The sequence below is a fragment of the Gopherus evgoodei genome, chromosome 16 (genome assembly GCF_007399415.2).
Source record: "Gopherus evgoodei ecotype Sinaloan lineage chromosome 16, rGopEvg1_v1.p, whole genome shotgun sequence".
In the NCBI taxonomy this organism is placed as follows: domain Eukaryota; kingdom Metazoa; phylum Chordata; order Testudines; family Testudinidae; genus Gopherus; species Gopherus evgoodei.
The window spans coordinates 9,764,381-9,782,613 of NC_044337.1; the positions used below are offsets into that span (position 1 = coordinate 9,764,381).

The following is an 18,233-nucleotide window of genomic DNA, read 5'->3' on the forward strand; positions in this document are numbered from 1 at the left end:
TCTCCTCTGCTCTTTTGTTGCAGAAGTCATGGGATCAGTCATGCGTGTTTGTGTTTACCTGTCCTCATTGCATCCTACCATTTTCTTCCCTGTCAATGAGTGATTGGCTTATGCCCTGTAGCACAGGCACTTATAGATTTGTATCCTGTCGGATGGGACTGTGGATGGTCTCTTTATCCATGTCAATGTCCAGTACATTGTTATACAATGCATAATTGACCCGGGAGTCTCACTGCTGTTAAGATATCATTGAGGTGAAGATTAGAACATTACATTAGATAGGATAAAAATATCTAAGGAGTATAAAGTGACTAACACAACCGCTCACTGGATTAGGAGGAAAATCCCCTTATTGCCACATTGTTCCACTGCAGAGAACTTGTACTTTTCTCTGAAGCATCTTTTGGGGGCAGGCTCGTGGACTAGTTGGACTATTTCAGTATAGAATCCTATAGGGCAGACTGTAGGGTTCTTTCAGGACAACACAGAGGAAGATATTTCCTCTCCAGAGGCTCTCATGGTGCAGAGGGATTATTCTCTTTCCGCAGATTGATAGCATTTAAGACCAGAAGGGACCTTTCATGTAGTCTGACCTCCTGTTTATCACTGGCCGTTGCATTTCACTCTGTATTGAGACCTGAGATTGTCCAGTTCTGATTTCACATGTCTTTGTAATGGTTTGTTAGAAAGCAAAGAAGGAGGGGCCGACGGAGGGAGGAAGGCTATAAGGAGAGGCCCACTGACTTCATTTCAAAAGAACATCAAACTGTAACAAACTCCAGAGAGCCAGGAAGTTCAAAAGTCAATATTTCATCACAGCCCTGTGAGATGCGCAGAGGGAAATAACATACCTGTAATGTGCTTCTTTGAAGACATCCTCTTACAGAGTTCTCATTCTTGACTCTGGAGTTCCAAAGAATGACAATCTCTCTAAAGAAGGAGCATTATCCCCAGTTTACAGGGAGAATAACTGAAACATAGAGACAGAAGAGCTTGGCCAAGACAAAACAGTGAGTCAGCAGTAGTCAGCAATGAACTTCAGGTCTTCACCGTACCCAGTAGACTCCACCATCTCATTTAAGAATATTTGGGACATTGTGGTTTGCAGCAGTCTTGCCCTGACTGGTTTGGGGATGGACCAAGGTGTAACCTATTGGTAACGGTATTTGCTATCAAACCTCAGTGTGTTCACTGGGAATTCTTAAGTAATGAATATAATTAATACACCCTTACAGGCCTGAAAACTCATTGCTTTACTGCCTTCTCTTGTGCCTTACCTAGCAAATACTTATACCTTTAGGCGACAAGGTGTCCTCTTAGCTCTTCCTGTTTTCTCCAGTTTCTACAAATTCTCTGATTTCTATTTGAATATATTTATTTGTAGACTCTTGAAATTTCTTTTCCCTTCACATGTTTTGCAGTCACCCGGTCTCTGATTCAGTTCTTTGGGGCGTGCCACAGCTTGACACAAAACCAGTGCCCTACTCCACCTGAACAACTGAGGCTTGTGAAGGTGAAGTCAGATATGCTGGGTGGTGGTTCTGGAGAGCACCGAATCAGTGCCCAGCGTTGGCTATCGGAGTTCTTTTCTTTGCTTCATTGTGTCCCCGTCAGATAGGATGACCAGATGTCCCGATTTTGTAGAGACAGTCCCAATTTTTGGGTCTTTTTCTTATATAGGCTCCTATTACCCCGCACCCCATCCCGATTTTTCACACTTGCTGTCTGGTCACCCTACCATCTCAGGCTGCCTCGTTGTGAAATAAAGATGCCCTCCCCCCCCCCCGTCTTTCCCGTCCGTGTGTGTAAAGACAAAGGCACGTTGTACACAGACACGCAGGCACATGTACGGAAAGGATAGCTCCATGGACAGAAATGGTAACTATGTGTGTAAGTGCATGGTCCACATTCTTCGAGGTGCCAGTGATGGATGGATACCGATAGGGAACAGACAGATCCGAGCTCTATGGCCTGGAGAAAAGTGCACATAAAACGAGGGAGCGAACATGTGGCAGCAGAGCCAAGTGAACGAGAGTGAGCACATGCTTGGTGTACTTGCCGAGAACATTTGAACAGGTTACAGCACTGTCCTGGAAAGGGTTGGGGGAGGGGAATTAGGTCATTAACTCTGTCTGCACAGATGGGAGAGACTCTTGGGAATTCACTTCAGGCAAGCAAGACTCTCCCCCACCCCCTTCTCTTTATGTAAATGCCATGATGCAATAGGCTGAAATCAACGTCTGTTAGCCAAGCACTCCAGGCTGTTACTTCAACTACTGCACGCTCTTCTTTAAACAGACGAGGAGATTTTATTTGCACAGAGCAAAATCTCCCGCTGCCATTCCTTCCAAGGTTTCCACCCACTCAGTCATTGGGCCTCTGCACTTTGAAAACACCAAGCATTCAAAGGCTCGCTCTTGGTGAAACACAGGCACCTTTTCATCATTGTTAAGTGCTAAGTGGTGTGCGGGCTACAATGCCTGCCCCGAGGAATTTAAGCCAAGATTTTCAAAACTAGATGCATAAAATTGGGCATAAAAATCCACCTTCAGTCACTTGAGTAAACTTGCTTTTCTAAAGCGTTGAGCACGTGCCATCTCCTGTTGGCGTCAGTGGGAGCTTTTGAGTGACCAGTGCTTTTGAAAATCAGATCTTATTCTGGAACCTAAATATAGATTTAGGAGCCTATCTTCAAGCACACAAGTTTGAAAATCTTGGCCTTGCTTTGTAGAACTGGGCCTTTCTCACTCCCATTCAGGTTCCTCCTCTAAATGACAGAACAAGATTGGACAGGACCCATTGCACGGTGATAACTTTGACTCTTGGGATGCCGATGCTGTGCCTTGTCATGGGTTAGTGCTTGTGGGCTTTGTGGGAGAAGGAGGCCTTCAGGAGAGGCTGGGAGCCTGGCACATTGGGATAAGGAAGTGCAATCCAAGCACAGCGATGCAGAAGACAGCCGCAAGCCTGGCAGAGAAAGCTCTAGTTCTTCAGACAAGCATGTCCATATTGATAATGTGACGTGTGGCAAGGGTCCCACGTTCTATGCCTGTAGATTGAGGCCTAAACCTGCCGAGCTCCCCTCTCACCACTACAGACTTTGTCTTTGGGTACGTCTACACGGTAGCCATGGGTGTGAATGGCCTCTGGTGGAGACATAGCTGTACTCCAGCTAGCTCTCTACAAACAGAAGTGAGGACACCACGGGCTGGGCTTCAGTGCCAAGAACTACATGCTTCAGGGGAGAGTTAGGAGGTAGGCTTGTGCCGCAGCACCGAACCCCGCACACTGGCATCATCTCCTCTATTGTCAGCAAGGTAGCTAGAGCGCAGAGAGCAGAGGATGTCTACCCAAGCTGCCATTCACATTCCCGGCCTCAATATGGACAGGCCTTTTGAGATAGGACTGTAGCGTGTTGGGGAAGTGACATGGAAGGCTCGCACTGCTGTTGCTCATGCTGTACCCATCCTGTCAATGGACAGAGGACTTAGGGTCCCAGTGCTTGGGGAAATCATGCCAAAAATAGCACTGAGTCAAGGAAGCCAACTGCTCAGCTGTTCTCTGAGGGCAGCTTGTGTTTTAAGACCTGTTCCTTATCCTCATGCACTTCCCTGTGTTTTTGCCTCTATCCCATAGGTTATTCCTTTCCCTATGTCCTGTGACCTACAAGCAGAATGTGCTTGCCTAGACCCCAACGCTCAAGAGAACAGTCAGAAGGATGGACGCAGCTTCAGTCGCGGGTAACGTCCGGCAACACGGAATAGACGATCACATCGCTAAAGGCAGGCTCGGAGAGACACTACATCCCTTTTTGGTATTGTCTTTAACATTTAGCTGCTCAACTGGATGGCATTTCTGCACCAGGGACCTTTAGAATTCACCCAGTCTGCCTTTAATTTTTGTCCAAGGAGAACTCAAAGCGGGGGGTTATGTATTAAGTATATCTTATATAGCAAAAACAACAAACAAGCAAAAACAAAGAGTCGAGTCAAGACTTTTAAGTATCAAAACAGCATGTGTTTATGCAGTTGTGCGCCCACCTAATTTGTACTGTTTGTATCTAGATCTAAGGCGAGAAATAAGCCATATATATATATACAAATTTATAGAGATAAATAGAGAGATTGAGATCAAAGCAAACACACTTTCCCCTCTCCAGTGCTCATAACTCAGAGCATTCATGGAAGAGGCTGAGCTCTCAGATGAAACCAGGCCAAGCCTATACTGATGCTGAATGCCAAGGTATCTCATGCTCAGGGCACTGAGGTTAGGATGGATTCACCACGGGACCACGCATCTTGGCGAATGTCTTTCCAAATGGTCAAACGGCTGAAATGTGGGTTGCATTATCTTGTCATGGAAATATTACACCCAGGCTAGGAGCTTTGCAGACTGCACTGGGCTTTTCTGCGCGGCTCCACTGGCCTACATCCAGCCTGCAAATTGCAGCCTACACATGAGAGAACTCCAAAATGTTTGCTGGTGGGCAGACCATCCCGTGGTGAAGCAAGGGCGGGTGCTAGCGAATGGATGGGCTGAGGATTGGCATTTACGTGTTAGGCTGGCACTGGGGATTGGAGATTATTACTCCTGAGGGAATAGGGAGGGTAAATCAAACCCCCATACTTGTCGTTCGAGCATGTCTGCTGCTGCTACTCCTGCTGCTATGTCCCCTACAACTAGTTTCTTTACTGTGTCAGGACAGGGTGACAACAACCCCAAGCAACCAAACAGTCTGCCTTAAGCTTACCTACAACCTGCCTTTCAGACCCTCTGGTTTTCTCCTCAGCACTGGGGCAAGAAATCAGGACACCAGCCAGCCACAGAGATTTGCTGCTTTACCTCCAGCTAGCCAATGGTTCTGCTAACACCTCCCCTTTGTGTCTATTATATTGAACAACCTCTTCGTGCTCCTGTTGGCGTGGGAGAGGAGAGGAGAGGCAGAGCGTGCAAAGGCACAAGCCGAGTGGAAAGAATGGCTGGGGACAGTATTAGAGTTTTGAACACAGTGTGTCAGTATTAAATTCCCAGGCCTGTGGGCAATCCAGCCCACACAGCGACTTCAGAGCAGGAGATCAGCTGCTTGGAATCTTCCAAAAGGAAGGGCATTAAGAGAGGCTACCCTCACACCTCCCATCTGCCCCCTCCTCCCCACCTCCAGTTCTGGTCCTGAAAAGTGCACTTTCCACTGGCTGCTCAGTCATTTCTCAATTGGGATTCAGCATCCTCTGGTTGCTCAGATCCCATTGAGTCAATCTGATACCCAACGGAGCCAGTGCGGACATTGCTGCTACAACCCATTCCAAACATATCCCTAAAGTCTGCACACTAATGGCTGGATTTGCATCCAGGGCTCCTATTGACAATAATGTCTTCCTGAAAAGGTTAATCTCCCCTTCTTCAGGGCTTTAAAATGGGCTCAAGCAAGAGACGGTCTAACGTTGCCTGATAAGGGAATGGCAGTGGCATTTTAGAGCTTGGGCAGCTCATTGAAGTACGTTCACAAGGGCCACAGGGCCAGATGTGGGACCTTTAGTGCCCGGCTCCCCTTGAAGCCATCCTGGAGCCAGCAGCAGTCCCTTGAGCCAGTGCATCCCAGAGTGAACCATCCTGCTTGCCTGATATTTTAGACTCTGGGGAAGGGAAAAGATGTTGTGGAAGGGGCAAAAAATTCACCTCCACGGGAACATTTTAAGCCAAAAGAGGAATTCTTCCTCAACTCAGTGACACCAAAAGCCCCCAGTGCTTCATTGCCCAGCTTGGGCAGCCCAGTGGTACTCACTGATGTAGGGGCCTTAGGACCCCTCCCTAGACTCAGACTTTATTTCTGTTGGGTGTAGTCAATCCCCAGCCTTCTACAGAGGCTGCATCTCCCTGCCCCAGCCATGGCGCACCTAGGGGGCTGCCAGAGGCTGTAAAAATGGCTCGACATGGGAAATCAACAGGCTTGTAGGAACTGGGGTCAAGATTAAGGATCCAAAGATAAAGGGACAAACACATCCCTGGACTCACTCTGTTAAAGCTAAGGCAGTTAAACTAGGGATGACCCCAAAATGATTCCAGTCTGGGAGGGCTGGGGTGTGAATCTGGCATAAATCTGCTGAAGGGTCCCACCTCTATTGATTCACAGAACAGGTATGGTCCTGGCTGTCATGCAGGGCTCCCACCCACCTGCACGCACGCACTCACTGCTGCCCTCCCAAGGATAAAAGGATTGGTCAGGCATCATGGCTCTTTCAGGGAGGCTTATCTTGAGCATCCTCGAATGTAGCTGAAGAGAATGGGAGCTGCGCTTACTCACAGAGACCTGTCACAGCCCTGAGGCTGCTATCCCCACGAAAATACATGTGAGACCGTGGCATTGCCCCTCCCCTGTGCTGGCAGTTTGCTTCATGTGTCATCGAAAGAGCTCACAAGCCCCAGAGGCCCTTTAAATGCCAACCGGCTTGTGTCCTCTACGCCCGAGGCAGGTTGGCAGGAGCTCTGCTGTGTGTCCCGTGTCCTATTTGCATCGCCCAGACAGCAAAGGGCTGCTAGGCCAGGGGCAGCTATAACGTTTCAGTTATATGTATTAAGAAGGGTTTGGTTTATATATATACCTTCCCCAGTTAGAATGCAGCCCTGCATAGAGCCCCAAAGGCGCATTCTTGTCTCATGCTCGCCGTGAGCACCTGTGAACTCAGGGCCAAAATAGCCCCTTTTGCATCGAGAAGGATCAGTGCGGAGAAGATAGGGCAAGCTGCTGCTCACAGAGATTTGCATCCTTCTTGTTTTAGGGGGACGGGCTAGTGTGGAAGGAGGCGGGGCCTCTCACCCATAGAGCCTCCCAGGCCAATTACGGCTCAACAGTCCCACTTCAGGGCAGAACCTCCATGTTGCTCTTTTCCCCACTGGGCCATGCATCTCCTCCGACGGAGCCCACAGCACCAGCAGCGGATGGTGGCGCTGCTTTGCACCGCATTCCCTCCCATGGGCTTCATCAGAAGAAAACCTGGGTTGGCATGTCCATAAGGGGGATGCTGATCCCCAGCTCTGCCCCCTTGCGCTCCCTGAACACAAGCCTCCCATTGTGCCTTGCCTCTATGCATAGGTGGGTGAGTGGAGGGGCTGCGAAGAGGCGTGGGTCCTTTACCACCCTCCCTCTCCCTTGTGCAGCAGTCCTGAGGAAAAGATCAATCTAATCCTTGGTGTATAAGGGGTTAACTCTATCAGGGTTCAATCCAGCCCCCATTGGCATCAGTGGAACGACTCCCATTGACTTCAGTGGCCGTTGGCTCAGGCAGGAGGAAGAGGTGGGAGGGACACAAGCCACCAAGCGAATGCACAAAACAAAAGATATAAAGCCACCGAAGGCTGCTGCTCACTTGGTGCAGGTCCCGTTGCACCTGCCTAGCTGCCAGAGATGTGGGGCTAACACTCCCACTCACAGTAACCCTGAGTGAGGCGATCATCTTTGCTTGGAGCAGGATTTGCCCAAGCTTGGCCCCTGCTGCTGATGGCTTCCATGGCTAGGAGGAAGGAGAGTTAGATTAGAAAGTGGCAAATCATGCGTGACGGGGTGGAAAAACCCTATCAGCTGCTACCCTCCACCCCCAAACGGACTGTGCTGGTGTCCAGGCTTTCTTGCACTTTCTGCTGCCCCTCACCCTCAAGGCTGAGAGAGGAGGGTTGTGCCAGAGGATCGTTCAGAGTCAGGTTCCAGCTACCTCCCTTCCGGTTTTGGTTTCACTTGGTTGTAACTGTCGGTTTGTTCTAGGTTTTACCTGTGTTTTAAAAAAAAAAAAAATTAAAAAAAAAAACAACCCCAAACAACGATTTCTTGCTGCAACTGATTCAAGTGGGGGAAAAAATAACAACAAGGCTTTACAGATATAAGAGAAAGAGGAGGGGGAAAAAGAAAGGAAAAAAAAAAAGATGCATGATCCAAACCTGAGAAAAGCAAAACCTATTTTTGTGTGTTATTCGGCCAACTGAGTAGAGAGTTAGATACTTATGTATAGCTATCCCTAGAAATACAGTGAAGTGTTTATTGCATTGTCTGGGGGGGGTCAGAGTTTGGGTTGGTTTTTGTTTTTTTCCCTTGTGCTTTGTGACAAGTCCAGGAAATAACGCTAGTTTGATTGTTTTTTGTTTCTTGCAGGGGAGGGGGAGGGAGGTTGGTATATTGTTGTTTTTTGGAGGGTGAGGGTGGGTGGGTTCATTGCATTTATTTTTTCCAGATTTTTTTAACATGTATTTGTGCTTTTTTTACATTATCCAACTGTACATATACATTTATCCAGTATTTCACTGTGCTCCAATTACTGCACTCAAAAATCACTGCACAGTCTGAATTCAGAACAACAAGACAGAGAGAGAGAGAGAAAGAAAAAAAAAAAAAGAAAAGCTGCTAAATGATCAGACAGGTAATTCCAATTAGTTGGGATTAGAGGCACTAAATTTTTCCCCGTTCCTAGATTCCATCCCTTGATTTCCATTAGAGTCCAAACTAGAAAACAAGGAGGTGACTGAATGGGTTAAACTGACCCTTAGGTTGGGATTTTCTAAGGGCATTAGATACCAGTACTTTGGCATCTAACTCCCTTGGACAGCTTTGAGAATCCTTGCCTTAAGGCCTCATCTTGCAGTCTTCTCTCCTGCAAAACTCCCACCGACTCCAGTGAGAGTTAGATGTGTATTCGGGCTGTCACTGGGAGAAGGCCATGTGCAGAGAGCTGATATCTTCAAGATACATGGCCTGATTCTGATCTCAGTGGTGTAGCTCCATTGACCGCAACTGAGTTACTTCCGCATTACACCATCCTGGGGCCCAATCCTCTGAAGTGCTGAGTCCCTCCAAGAGGCACTGAGCACCCTTAATTCCCATTGACTTGAGGGTGTTCTGCACCTTGTTGGATTGAGCCCCGTGTTCCCATTGGTGGAGTTTAACCATTGAGCTCAAGTGGGCTTGATCAGGACTTACTGAGAGCAGACCCAGAGCTGTCAAGCTGTACATCCTCCTAGTTCCAGTTCATTAGGGCAAGAAGGACTAATGCAAAGGCTAATGGGTTGCTCTTGCTCCCAGTGAGCCCAGTTTTCAAACCCTCAGTGGAGTATAGCAGGATGGGGATGATGTTATATTTCATAGCAAACCCTTTCCCCTCCTTTTGGCCCCATTCTATAGCTCTAAGAGTCAGTTAAAATCTAATTGCTTCCTCTGTAGCCAAGCACAAGTGCATGAGTTGGCTTGACTAGCGTCAGATAGTCTTGGCGCTACATGTGCAATATAGGCCTTGCGAGGGGAGGCAGAGCTAATGAGGGTCATGCTTCAGCCAAAAGAACTCAGTTCTGAAAACTTTTTTGGTTCCGATTTTTTTTTTCAATCTATGAGGTCACAATTCATCCACCAGTTGTGATCTTGTGAGTACAAAGAACCAGGGCTGTAATGAGACATTTTTCACCAGCAATTCACGAGGGAGGAATTGGAACCATTGTGGAGTTTGCATTGTACGGCCTCTGTAATCACTTACCTGTCTGTAGATGTTGGGCTGGATCTTGTTCCCATCAACGCCAACAAGAGGTTTGTTTTTTTTTGTTATTGACTTCAATGGGAGCAGGATTAAGCCATATTAGAGATATATATGCTATATATATAATATTATATGTGTAATATTATATATATGTGTGTAATATTTACAAATAAAACTGTGATCTCATCTAGAGAAAAAAATGTATTCGTAGTACCAACTGCTCTTCCATATTTATGTATCATATTGTATCTTTTTATTATTGTTATAATTATTATGTTTATTATTATTATTATTATGGAATCTTTCTGGCACTTTCTGGAAGCCACGTCAACCGATAATCCAAGGAAGTGCTGAGAATCTATTTTCACGAGAATTCTACTGGTCTACTGTATACAAGAAAAACGAAGAAAAAAAAAAAGAAAGAAACAGATCAACAAAATTCAGTTCAGCCCTTATTTCTGTACCTCACGCCTGTACGTTTGCTGCTCCTATTTTGGGTTTTTATTTTGCATTCGTTTGTTTTTAACGGATCTAATTTAAGTCTCCAAGCAATATATAAAGATGTAAATAGTAAAGCTTATTTATTAAGATTGTCATCTTTTTTTAATTTATATTTACACAATTGTTCATCTAATTTATTTCTTTTTTTCAATACAGTTTTTAACAGTTGTCCTTTTTTTTGGTTCATGGTTTTGGTTTTTTTACCATTTTCACAGAATTTCTTTATACAGGTTTTTTAAAAAAACAAAAACAAATTCCTCTGGTCTTTCAAATACAGGTCACATGTCATTTAAAAAAAAAAGCTATGTCAAAGACATAAGAAATATTTTGCCATTGTTGATTCCTATACTTTAAAGTTCTATATTATATAAATATATAATACCTTGTATGCTTAAATATTTAACTGTGTGATTTTGTATATATCTTCATACACATGCTCACACATCTAAGAGGGTTTATGTCCCCTGATGCCGGGAGAATAGAGAATCAAAACCACAAACAATATAAGCTTGTATTAAAGAGTTCTGAACTGGAATTTTTTCTTGTGCCACATCTTGTTTGGTTTCTTGTGGTAAGCAGATACGGGACATATTGCTACCTAATATGCATTGAAAAGAACACTGGCCTTTAGTAAGCACTTGGTTACATCTGTAACAGGGATCCTAGTGTCAGCTATCACAGGCATGTGTGTGTGTGTGTGTGTGTGTGTGTGAGAGAGAGAGAGAGAGATTGTTGGATGGGAAATAGTTTGAATGAAATGCAAAATGATTGCACTACAGGCAATGAAAAGACTGACAGAAGCAGTCCATATGGTGGTTTTTAAATAGTATGGAGTCTTCTTCCCTTGCTACCTGGTGTCTTTGCAATTGCGGAACTGTGACATTCGCCTCCAACCAAATCATACTGTTATTGCTGCACCAATTAGTTAAGCCCTTGAGGGTGTCATGCATGTTAGGGGTAGGTGCCCCCATTCAGGAAAACATTTTACATGTTTAAGTCCATCTCTCTTCAGGAAAACACTTTTTAGGTATGTGCTTACCTCAAGTCCCGTCAAGTCCCCATCAATTGCTTATAGTTAAGCACATGCTTAAATGCTCTTCCTGCAGTGATGTTTGCCTGATATGAGGCCAGGATCCTTCACCTAAGTAAATGCAGAGCAGTTATCTAGTTTAGGTTGTGGCATAGCTGCATGGAAAAGTGAGGTTTCACCGGTTGCTGCTCATCAGGCAAAAACGTAAATTCCCCCAAAGGAGTAAGCTCTGTGATGTCTTGAAGTTCAGCATCCCTGGTAGTAACTTAAAAAGAATGATGAACATCATGGTAAGTGTGACTACTTAAGACAGTGGTCCCCAACACGGTGTCCATGGGTGCCATGGCACCCGCCAGGGCATCTATGTGTGCTCACGAACTGGCCGGCGGACGAGCATCCGCTGAAATGCAGCCAACAAGCAGCAGCATCCAGAAGCATCGCCAGCGAAATGCCACTGATTTTTGGCAGCATTTCGGCGGTGACGCTGCTTGTCGGTGGCATTTCAGCAGATGCTCGTCTGCCAGCCACGGTCCTCGGTGGCTCGTCATCCAGCGCCCACCAGATGAAAAAGGTTGGGGACCAATGATTTAAAACATAGCCCTTATCATAATAAAGTGTGGGTCACTACAAAGTGCTTCTACAGCTATAGCCTCATGTTATCTATTGGCTCTGGGTTCCCAGACCACATCAGCTGATAAGTGAAACAATGGCTCACCTAACTGTCAGTGCCACAAGTTCACCCTGGGATTTGAAGGTCAAGCTGGGTCCTTTGTGGTTCATGCCTCACCAACAAAGATTCTGCAGTGGGACTCCAGCCAGCTGTGGTATTGATGATTGCGGGGTCTATGTATTTTGCCGCCCCAAGCACGGCAGTCGGGCAGCTTTCAGCGGCGTGCCTGCAGGAGGTCCGCTGGTAAGACAGATTCAGCAGCGTGCCTGTGCCTTCAGCATACCCGCCACTGAATTGCTGCCGAAACCATGGGACCGGCGGACCTCACACAGGCATGCCGCTGAAGGCAGTCTGACTATCGCCCTCATGGCGATCGGCAGGCAGCGCCCCCCCCTCCCCGCAGCTTGCCACCCCCTGCATGCACTCGATGCGCTGGTGCCTGGAGCCGCCCCGGAGTATCAACTGTACACGTGCCAGGAGGGAAGGTGGCTCACTCTCACGTAGCTGCTTGGGCTCAGCAGACCTGACCGCAGTAACTAATAGTAACACTTTAACTTTGGGCTCTGAGGTCGGCAGAGCAGTGTGCACAGATTCTCTCAGAGAGAGATCACACAGTTGTGTTTAGAGCAGAGGTGTGCACAGGCCTGGTGCCACCATTTAGGTGACCTAGGTGGTCGCCTAGGGTGATGGCATTTGGGGGGGCGCCATTTTCTTCAGCAGTGACCGCGGCAGCTGGATCTTCGGCCACCCTGGTTGCCGCTGGCATTTAGGTGGAGAGAGCTGGGGGGGGGGCACGGGGAGGGCCGCCTGCAGCAAGTAAGGGGGGAGGCGGCATGCAGGGGAACTCCCCACCCCAACTCACCCCTGCCCCGCCTCCTCCCCAAGCATGCCGTGATTGCTTCCCTTCTCTCGCCTCCCAGGCTTGTGGTGCCTAAGCTGCCACGTCGTGCTCAGGGAGGAGGCGGGGCAGGGGTGAGCTGGTGTGGGGGGGGTACCTCAGGGCGGGGAGTGGGGAGCTGCTGCAAGGAGGGCACCTCAGGGCGGAGAGTGGGGGGGGCTGGGGAGCTGCCACGGGGGTGCTGCCTCAGGTTGGGTGCGGGGGGGTGGGGGGCACAAGGTGGAAGTTTCACCTAGGGCACGAATCATCCTTGCACCAGCCCTGGGCGTGCGCAAGGGTAGCAAAGAGGGCCACACACCCGCATCTGTGGGGGGAGAAGGGGGAGCCCCAGCTCCACCGCCCCTGGAGTCACGGTGGGGAGAACTAGGTTTTCTGGCACCAGGGCTGTGGCAGGGGAGCACCAGCTCTTCTGGCCGTTGGGGTGGGACGGGTGGGGGGGTAGAGAGGAGGCAGAGAACTAACACCACTGGTTGCTGCAGGTGAGGAGAGCCAGTTCCTGTGGCCATGGGCAGGCCCTCCAACAGCAGCCAAACTTTTATTCCTGCGCACGACCCTGGTTTACCGATACTCACAGTTCAGCAAAGGCCAGCATGGCTTGCATATCGGGGGCCACCTCCGCTGGTCCTTGGGTGCTACCATGAGCCGCCAGGGCGTCTATGCTCCTAACTCAGCATTAGCACTCCTCTAAGCACGGGTTTCGCACAGTATCACTGAGGGGTAGTTACACTCCTTCTTTTGCATCTTGGTGCCCCCCCGCACCCCCCACCCCCAGCAGGATTTTTTTTCTTCCCTAGATGATTGCCCCTCCCCCCCAGTAGGATCAATTTTTGAGTTTTTTAAAAAATGCAATCAAAGGACTTTTTGCCCCCTTTTGACATCAAAGCCAGACAGTGGCCACCACAAAATCATTTCCACACTGGGGGCCACCATCAATGCAAGGGTACTGATGACATGTCGTGTCGGGGGGTGGGGGCTGAGAGCTGCCTAAATGCAGTTATAAAGCTAAAAACTCCAGACACTCTTTAGGCCCCAAGCCTGTGGCCATACAAGAAAACATTTAGCTAAAGATAAGCGTCAGTCTTAGTGGGTCAGGCATTAGCCAGGCCTGCAACCTACTCCTGACCAATGCCTTTTAAGGCACTTTGCAACCTCCCTGGGCAGATAAAGGCTACATACACATTACAGTCCTGCTCCCAGTGGCTGTACTGCCTGAGCATAGTGCTTCCCGTTTTAATCTTGCCCTGTTGTTTACAGGGCGAGAACATGCCTTTCGTTTACCTCTTAAAGAATGAGATTCTGCAATCCGTTCAAATTGTTTTCATCTGTGCATAACTGGACACATCTCAGTTACATGCCCAAGGGGCTGTGCAGGTCCAAAAAGACAGGAAAAAAATGAAAAACCCCACAGAACTGTAGTTTCTTGTTCTTTCGTAAAAGGTACAGCTTTAAACTCACAATAAAAAACAAACACTGAGCATTTGTTTTGCTGGGAAACATGTGTAAAGTGATGGGCAGCCATATGGTGCCCCCATTTGGCTTCAGAGATTCACAAGCACCATAAAAACGCCAGGCTAGCTTATGACCTGAGCTATGCCTCATTCAAAGGCATTAAACCTCCCCTTTTCGCCCATTTTCCCTCTGTGAGATTACCAGGCTGTAGGAGTAAGGCAGTACTGCCTACGCCCCACGTCTGGGGCAGACGGAGGCAGGCATTGGGCAGAGAAACTGGCCCGTGTAGCCGGCAGGGTGATGGAGGTGGCAGTGACTGTCTGCTGTGATAGGCCCGTAGCAATTTAATACCCCTCCTAGTGACTGAGCGGCTTGTCTTCCGAAGCTGCTCCTGGGCTGGTGTAAATTACACACAGGGCCCTGGCTAAGGTTAGACACCAAGCCGGCTGTGCACAGGAATCACTCCAGCAGCGGCATATGGCCACTGCATAGCAGCGCTTAGAGATGCTGGAGCCGCACAAGCTAGGAAGCAAGGGTGACCAGATAGCCCTATTTTATAGGGACCACCCTGATATTCAGGGCTATTTTTTTATATTGGCATCTATTACCCCCCAAACCCCTCTAGCTGGTCACCCTATGGGAAGCAAAGTTTCAAGCAGTTGAAAGTGGAGGATGAATTTAGCTAGTATAAAACTGGGCTATTGAGTTAATGCTGCAAAACACCCAGGCTACCATGGGCTCATTACTGATTAGAAAGGCCAAGACCCTCCAGTTTATACAACTCATCTTTAAAAAAAAAGAAACAAAAAACCAACCAAGCATAGCCAGCAGAATACTGCTCACTAGCGCCACCCTGGGACACCCATTCAGTTGGAGCCACACCCCACTCACACCCTTTCTGCAGCACATTCCGTGGTACTCTTGCAGCCAGACACCGACCGGCTCCACTTTGTTTAGCATTAGGCAAAAATGGCGCCTCTCCCTAAAGTCTCAGCGTTTCATACGCAACAGCTGCTGTGAAGAGCCCCTCCCAACCTCCATGCCAGGCCGTGCAGCAGCATGCCACGAGAGCTGGAGGGGCTCAGTTAGCCTGAAGGCAGCCCTCCTGTTTAGCTTCAGCGTGTTGAAGAACTGCCGGTGCATCCCATGGGTCTGGGACCTGGCTCTGCCTGCAGAATCTAGACACAGGTACACCCTTGCCCCAGATGCATGTTCCACATGCTAAACTTGCTCTTAAAAAAAATTAAAATGTGTTTCAAGCCCCCGTGGTTAAGAAGACGTTCAAAATGTAAACGGCAGCAGTGCTGTCTTCCTGAAACTGCAGCCAATCACAGGAGAGGCGGGAATGGTTGAAGCAGGCAATGGGCTAGTAACTCTTGACCCTAACGAGGTTGATTCTTAACTCTAGTGAGCACCAATTAAATATCAGCCTTGTTCAATAATGGCCATACAAGCAGACACATCAATTTACCAGGCATCTCCTACTGCCTCCCATTCTCACCCAGGAGACAAAGGCATCATCCAGTCCACAACCTTCCAACTTCTTTAGCCTGACTGCTACAGTGTGGTGAGAGATTTTTGCGTATACATTTCTGCAGTGCACAGAACATGGAAACATTTGGGGACAACAGAAAAAGAAATAGCCTGGCATGTCACCAGAAATGACATATAGTGTACCATTTGGTTGCATTTACTTTGGTACATCAATAAGAACAGCTCAGCTTTTTAAGTCTCTAAAACTGCTGCAGAAATCTGTGTGTGCTAAGGCAGGGGGCTACCTGGAGCTCTAGCTGTCCAGTTTTGATCCAGGTTGCCCCACAGACTATGGGGCTGTCTCTCTCCCTTCTGTACAGAGATACTGGGGTCACAATTTATATATTTTATAGCTAGTTACAAAGGGTTAATAAGTGATTATTAGAAGCATGTTATAAACATGAGCAGCATGTGTTATAGGTGGGTATACGCACATCAATAGAAGGGCTGGCAGATGGCTATAAGCACCTTGTGACTGGTTAGAGTCTATAATAATTGGTCAATTATTAAATCATCTATTAACCCTTAATACATAGTTACTAATGTGCCTTAGTAGAATGGGTGACCCATAAATATAGAGAGAGCTGAATGCCTTCAGTATGTGGATCTGGAGGTTTGGTTCATGCTTATCTCGGTTTCTTGTGCCAGCATCACAAGAATAGATAATTAAACTGTCTGCAACCCACTAGTGACATGGCTCATTTCATGTTCCTGACCAGAACCCAGTGCACTGTAATATCACTGTGAGGACAGGATCATTGTAGCCCCATAGACATTTGAGACAGGCTTCCAGTGCCTGTCAAGCAAGACCTTCCCAAATTGCTTAGGCCCAGAGCCTCAGAGGTATTTAGGAGCCCATCTACCATGAATTTCAATAGGAGCCTAAATACCATTGAGGCCTTAATCCTGCTAACACCAGAATATCTGCAACGCTTTATGTTCATGACTTGTGAATACATTAAATCTCCTGTACTAGGTGCATTGCAGATCACGGCTGGTGACATATCAGGGCTCCAGTATCAAACTATCTGTAGCCATAACAAACCCGCTCATATTGCCACTACGCAATTACAGCAATAGCCCAGACAAACCAATTTAAGATGAACTGGAAAATCCCAAACATCTCCATAGGGCCTGCTGACGCTGCTCTTCACGGAGCGTCAAAGTGTGTAGAACTGAAGGGCATGATGCCTTATCCAAGCCAGGTAAGCCTGGGTTTGTCAAAATCGCAGCAAAAGCTCCAGCCAGAGAGTGTCCCCTGAGAGGGACCAAACACCTCCTCAAAGAGGTCATGGGGGATGATGGGAGGAGCATAATTCTGCTCGATGAGCATTTCAGGACTATGAATGGCAACTGAGGCTGAACGCCCTAACTATAAAGAAAACATGTCTTTGCTGTGTAAAACAAGGCCACATGCTGAACAAATGCATGCACAGCTGCGCACACTGGCAGAGGCACACAGTCATGCACATGCAAACAGGAAACCAGGCCTGCCTGGGCTGGGGGGGGAGGGCAAGTGGGGCAATTTGCCCCAGGCCCCGTAAGGGTCCCCATGAGAGTTTTTCAGGGTCCCTGGAGCGGGGTCCTTCACTTGCTCCGGGGGGCCCCAGAAAACTCTCGCGAGGGCTGAGTCCCTGGAGCTTCTTCCGCTCTGGGTCTTCAGCAGCAATTTGGCTGGCGGGGGGTGGGGGTCCTTCCACTCCAGGACACGCCGCCGAAGTGCCCTGAAGACCCCAGTGAGGGGGGGCCTTCTGCCCCAGGAACTGCCACCGAAGACCCCAGGCCCCCTGAATTCTCTGGGCAGCCCTGCAGGAAACATTGAATGATCTGGCACTAACGACTCAAAGTAAAATTCCTCAAACCTTTCTTAGATCATCAGGTTCAAAGTGACGTACTTGGGTTGTGAAGTACAGTGAGATGGCCAACGAACAGAGGGTTTGGGCTTCTCTAACTCGGTGAGAGCTATGTAAGACCAGGGCCACCCAGAGTGGGCAGGGCAAGTGGGGCAATTTGCCCCAGGGGCCCCCAAGAGAATATAGTATTCTATAGTATTGCAACTTTTTTTTATGGAAGCCAAAATTGCTTTGCCCCAGGCCCCCTAAATCCTCCGGGCAGCCCTGTGTAAGACGCATGATGAAGGGCTTGAATCAGCAAGGGACGTACACACAGGCTTAAAGTAAGGCACATGATTGCTGAACTGGAACCTAAGCTCCTGGATATCGTTCCATTTATTTCTATGGTCACTGGAGCCGTCTCTAATTGTTTAAAAATAAATTATGGTTTGATTGATTTGCTCCTAGGAGATCAACAGCTTGGCGCAAACTGATTGTCTTTTGTTAATTTCTATCCTTTTGTTTACCTACCTGACAAGTCATCTCTACACAGTTTCCCAGGTCTCCCATAATTGTAGCTTTTTAACGAGTACAACATGGATGTGTTCCTAACATTTAACCGAGTGCAAGAGCTCCCTCGCTCTTCCAGCTCGTTTGGCCCAATCCAGCACGTCATTCTTCATGCGTCCTGGCTGTCGGCGTGGAGCTCTGGAAAGCAGTGAGCAATGGTGAGCCTGGGGCCAACATTTTCAAAGCCCAACCTCTGCTTTCTGAGTGCCCAACTTGCAACGTGAAATCAAAAGCTCCTTTC

The 18,233-nt window shown here is 48.0% G+C and overlaps 1 protein-coding gene across 1 annotated transcript in view; it reads left to right on the forward strand.

Annotated features, from left to right (window-relative positions):
- PAPPA (pappalysin 1) overlaps positions 1–6,566 on the forward strand; it is a 217,566-nt gene extending 211,000 nt beyond the window's left edge. The window contains exon 22 of the mRNA XM_030535942.1: positions 3,637–6,566. Within this exon, the coding sequence (XP_030391802.1) occupies positions 3,637–3,744 (108 nt within the window). The 3' untranslated portion in view covers positions 3,745–6,566. The remainder of the gene's footprint in view (positions 1–3,636) is intronic.
- Positions 6,567–18,233: the final 11,667 nt, after the last annotated feature.